A 5,462-nucleotide genomic window follows, 5' to 3' on the forward strand; every position below is an offset into this window, starting at 1 on the left:
TTTTTGGCTCGGGCTGGGTTTGAACCCACCACCTCCAGCATCTGGGACCAGCGCCCTACTCCTTTGAGCCACAGATGCCACCCTCCAGCTGTTTTTTAGTTGTAGTTGTCGTTGTTTGGCTGGCCCGGGCCACCAGCTCCTGTGTATGTGGCTGGCTCCCTGGCCACTGAGCCGAGAGCCCTGCATTTTTTAATGGAAGCAGAGAGAAAGGTGTTATATCAATATTTGACTAGACTGTGTAAAGGAGCATAGAAGTAAACACTAGGGTGTTGATTTTATATATTATATGGCTGAAAAATAATTTCAACTTAAAAGTTTGTACAATTAAAAGCTCTTTGGGCTGAGTGCCTGTAGTTCAGTGGTTAGGGCACCAGCCACATACACAGAGACTGGTCGTTTCAAATGCAATCTGGGCCTGCCAAATAAAGGACAACTACCCCCCCCCCCAACAAAATAGCCGGGTGTGGTGGTGGCAGCACCTGTAGTCAGAGCCCAAGAGTTTGAGGTTGCTATGAGCTGTGATGGTACAGCACTCTACAAAGGGTGACATAGTGAGACTCTGGCTTGGAAAAAAAATGATGAAAACTCTTCCTTTGTTAATTGACTAAAGATGCGATCATCTACAGTATAATCTTGCTTTGCAAAAAGCCTTTTATTTTAGGGTTTGTCATAGTTGCAATAATTGTGTCAGGGTTTGGCAGAATTTTTTTATTATTCCTTTGTAAGTGGCAAGTTAATCAAATTAGACATATTGTATTTGATTTACTGTGGTAGGGAATAGGCTTGATCCTCATTTCTACCCCAGTAAAAAATATACAATATGAAGTTTTACTTGATTTAAATAGAAGAAAACACATATTTCCAAAGAAGTAACAATTTTTTTTTCCCTTTAGATATGCATCCATGTGGAAAGGATGCCTGACACTTTATACTGGAAGGGGTGGTGAACTTCAAAAAATTGGAGAGTAAGTATTAAAATGCATTTTATATAATTGAATAAATTACAAATACTGTCTACATTGGTAGGTTTAAACTACAGATCTTATACTTGGCTCCTTTTTTTGATTAGTAAACTAAATGTCTTTGGCAGCTTAACTGAAGAAATAACTTTGCATGTACTAGCTAACATCTATCAGTACTGTTTCTTATGGTGGCAAATGTCAGTTTTTCCTGGCAAAGAGCAGTAAGTACTGCAATGGAGACCAACCCAGGTGGGACCATTTTTGTAGGCTTTAGACATTCACGTCTTTCAGATGTCAAGAGTGCCATTTGAAAGTAGAGTCTCTAGGTACAAGTTTCAGGTCATAAGTTAAAATTTTCTTTTTCTCTGGTTATGGGTGAATATACTCACATTAAAAGGACTTGCAGCAATGAAAACTGAAGTCCTCTATTTATCCACAGTCTAGGTACGGTGCAGGCAGCCGCACTGCGAGCTTCCGTACACTACCACCCTGGTAATGATCTCCACCCTGACCTGGAGGAACCATCCTCTCTAAGGGTGTAAAGGTAATTCAGCCTCCATGCTAGCCTAGACATTTGGGTTGTATTCATAAAGTATGGTAAAGGCAATGAGCTAAATCATGAATCCATTCTACCTAGTTAATTGCTTAGACATCTACTTAATTAAAAAAAAAAAAGGAAAGCTTTTCCACACTAAGGGGATGAGATATTTTGTTTGGAAGATCTATTTTTAATGAAAGGGATAAAAAGCAATTACAGAAGTTTGTAAAGATCAGTAACTGGTTTAACACTATGTCTTGCCAGTAGGAAAATTAGAGTAGTACTATTAGAATTACATGTTATGAAAGGTCTTAGAGGTGTTTATAATAATGGAGGTCACTGTGAAGAACCCCTGGAGGTCGCTCAATTCTTAATAACTGCTCTTTGTCAGGGTTAGTCTAGGATTTACCAAAACTGCTTCTCATTTCTTTCTTGTGGGGTAAGGAGCTAAGAAAATGCTGTGTGTAATGTTACTTCACACCATAGAGTCTCCTTACAAGCAACACCTGGGTAAACTGGTGGCTTAATAGCCAGTTTCCTTTATCACCTGGAATCCGCTCTTAACCTTGAATGATTGTCTTTGCAGATACACAGTGATTGGTCCAAAGAGGGACTGGATGAGAGTGTGTGAATGGATCATGCAAATCCATCACCACTGCTGGAGAAACCACTCTGGAACCCTAATCATACACTAGCTTCAGCCTGTGTGGAAAAGCGGGGCAATGATGTGTTTCTGTCCTTGATCTTTGACATGATTTATTTTTTGCAGTACACAAAAAAGAATTTAAATGTAAAATAGAATGTTTTATGTCTTGTAGACAGTCAGATATTTAATGTTTTTATGAGACATAATCATTTAGAAAGTTATTGTTATAAATGAATTAATATATTGCTGTTAATTTGGCATCTGAATTTTTCACTCCTGTAAGTTGGGGATATTGTATAAAGGAAGATTGATTATTTTATTGTAGAAGTCATTTAACTTCTTTATTTTCTTTCAGATTTTGTATGGTTTATTCAGAAGTGCCAAATTTCAGTGAACCCAACCCAGATTATCAAGGACAGCAGAACAAAGGGGTAATTAATTAAAATGTATAGCACGTTTTTATGATTAGGCTTATTTTGATAGTTAGAATGTAATGAGAATTTTAAAGGAATCTTTATGGTGATTTTTATTACATATATTATGTGAGCCTGTACATGAGGCTGTCGCACCATATATTACACATTCATGTGTATGTGCTATTTTGCGGAGTGGAGAGTATTAACAAGAAAGATAATAAGATGTATAACAAGTTTGAAAGGCTTGGGAAATATTTATGAATATTTCAACCTTGAGTGGACTTGGACAAGTCTCCGAAAATTTTGTTAAAAATTTAAAAACAGAAACGTAAATTGAAAAAAAAAGTATGGTAATGTTATGTTATTTTGTTTTCATTTTGTTAAGTTAAAAACTTTTTTGGTTACAGAGTGAACAGAGGAGTAATTCCATGAATGGTAATATGGGTACAGGTACATTTGGATCAATGGGTAAGATTTTTTTGTGTGTGTATTTGTGATCAAGTATAAGAATTAAGAGCATTATGAAAGATTTAGAAGAAAAGAATTGTCTTTAGGCATAAACTAGTATTAAAGGTGAACTACCAGTTAATAGGGAATTTCAAAAGAACTGATTTTCTAGAAAACAGACTCTTAAGGTAACTTATTGAGCATATTATATATTTAAACATTTGGGCCAGTAACTGGAAATACAGTGGTAAACATTTACTCAATGATAAGAATTCTAAGTTTTGGTAATGTCTGTGAAGAAGTCTCATATTTTTTCCTCTGATTTTTATAAAATTTTTGTAATCTAATGATTAACTTAAAATAGATGCAGAATTACTGATTATTTTGGTAATCAGTAATTTTATCTTTAGATTGCTCAACTTAATTTTTCATATACTGGTGCTGCCTCTTTAAAAGATGAGCCTTTAAAGGATAACTGTGATTCTTCCATGTTTTGTTAATGGTTCTTGCAGCCCTTGTTGAAGGTCTTTTGAATTTTTTTTTTTTTTAAAGTAATTGAGGAAAAGTGTTTCATGGTTGGAGCTCAGTAGGGTATTTTATTTGACCTGATGGCTACAGGTTTTGTTATAACTGATGATCATATCCCTGGGAACTTGGCTGTTTTTATCTTAAAAAATTAGAATTACATTGTTTTGAAACAGTCATATTTGAGCCAAATGTCAATACTCATGCTATTTTTTTTTTCTTTTATATTCTTACAATGAAGGTAGTATACACCTGTGGTTTTTTTCGAGATAGTTTCACTTTGTCATCCTCGGTAGAGTGCTGTGGCGTTATAACTCACAGCAACCTCCAACTCTTGGCTCAAGCAGTTCTCTTGCAGCTGCCTCTTCAGTAGCTGGGACTACTGGCACCCACAGCAATGCCTGGCTATTTTTAGAGATGGGGAGTCTCACTGTTGCTCAGGCTAGTTTTGAATCTGTGAGCTCAGGGCAATCCACCGCTTAGCCCTTCCAGAGTGCTAGGATTACAGGTATGACCATCGCACCTGGCTTACATACTTGTTTTATTTCTACTCTTTCTAATTTTGTTGCCCAAGTTGACTTTTCTATTCTTTTTGTTGTTGTTGTTGCAGTTGTCATTGTTGTTTAGCAGGCCTGGGTTGGGTTTGAACCCACTAGCCCCAGTATCTGGCACCCTACCCCTGAGCTACGGGTACCACCATGACTTTTTTCTATTAATAAGTGTCAAGTTAATTTATTTGCAGTAATCATACATTTGTAAGCATGTGTTGGAGCTTTAAATAGATATAGTCTATAGATCATAATAGACCCCTTCTGAAATTAGTGATGAATGTTTGTGTTCTTTTTTTAGGAAATGATATTCAAATCGGTCCTGAATCAAGGGGATACCAATTTTCATATGCTGGTAGAAGCAATGGCCGGGGACCTATAAATCCACAGTTACCAGGAACAGCTAATAATCAAACAGTCATGACCACAATAAGTAATGGCAGGGACCCTCGGAGAGCCTTTAAAAGATGACCGATGCCAAATACTCACATGTAGTTTTTAAACTACATGCCCTACTTGAATACTTATTGCACTTTTATTTATTGTTAACTGTGAAAAGTATGTCCTTTATCGTTTCCTTTTATGTTTTTGGTTTGCTATGAAGAGTGGTTTGTTTTTTATAGCAAAATAGTTAAGCTGCTCAAGTCTCCTATTGAAGAATGGGAACATTCTGAAAAAGTAGGGGCTTATTTTTAGAGCAAAAAGACTGTTGGATAACCTCTAAAAACCCTGCACCCATTTCATGGGTGAATTACTTAAGATACTAGCTTTATGGCCTCTGTGAGTCTATCTTCTGTATACATTTTGTAATATTTAACATAAGGCTTAGTGGAAGAAATTCTTTTTCTTGAATATAGATATTGTCAACTAAAGCAATAACCATCAAAAAAGCAAAAACTTGGTTAACAATAACAGCAATTTTTGAGTGTTTATGGAGCCAGGAATGATTGATTTCATTGACTGCTATTAAGATTTTCCAAGGACTGAATCATCCTAAATTCTTATTTTATTACCAAAAGGCAGATTCTTTATTAGAATTATGGATTGGACAATGATCTGTGCTGTAACTAGTAATTTTTAGAAGAAAGCTACATTTACTTTATTTTAGGGTAGTGCTCTTAACATTTGTTACCACCTTTGTAGATTACATTGAAGAAAAATTTAAAGGCTTTGACTATTTATTTTTTTAATTACCATGTTAAATATTAAAGTATAATTTGAGGGAGTTGTAAAGTCATAATAACATTGGTCTAATTATTTTTAAAAATAATTGTAATGGATAAACATAGTGAAGGTGATTCAAATTGAATTCATGTAGTAATATGCAGTCTTAGTTACAGATCCTAGATACTTACTAGGTCCTCAGCCTGGAGTGAAAAT

At 35.5% G+C, this 5,462-nt stretch overlaps 1 protein-coding gene across 1 annotated transcript in view; it reads left to right on the forward strand.

Moving 5' to 3' along the window:
- The window catches only part of NABP1 (nucleic acid binding protein 1), an 8,689-nt gene extending 3,717 nt beyond the window's left edge, over window positions 1-4,972 (forward strand). Inside the window, exons 3-6 of the mRNA XM_003801829.3 lie at window positions 894-965; window positions 2,502-2,577; window positions 2,970-3,030; window positions 4,384-4,972. Of these exons, the coding sequence (XP_003801877.1) occupies window positions 894-965; window positions 2,502-2,577; window positions 2,970-3,030; window positions 4,384-4,553 (379 nt within the window). The 3' untranslated portion in view covers window positions 4,554-4,972. The remainder of the gene's footprint in view (window positions 1-893; window positions 966-2,501; window positions 2,578-2,969; window positions 3,031-4,383) is intronic.
- Window positions 4,973-5,462: the final 490 nt, after the last annotated feature.

This window comes from Otolemur garnettii, unplaced genomic scaffold (genome assembly GCF_000181295.1).
Source record: "Otolemur garnettii isolate 467f Iridium unplaced genomic scaffold, OtoGar3 scaffold00222, whole genome shotgun sequence".
NCBI lineage: Eukaryota > Metazoa > Chordata > Mammalia > Primates > Galagidae > Otolemur > Otolemur garnettii.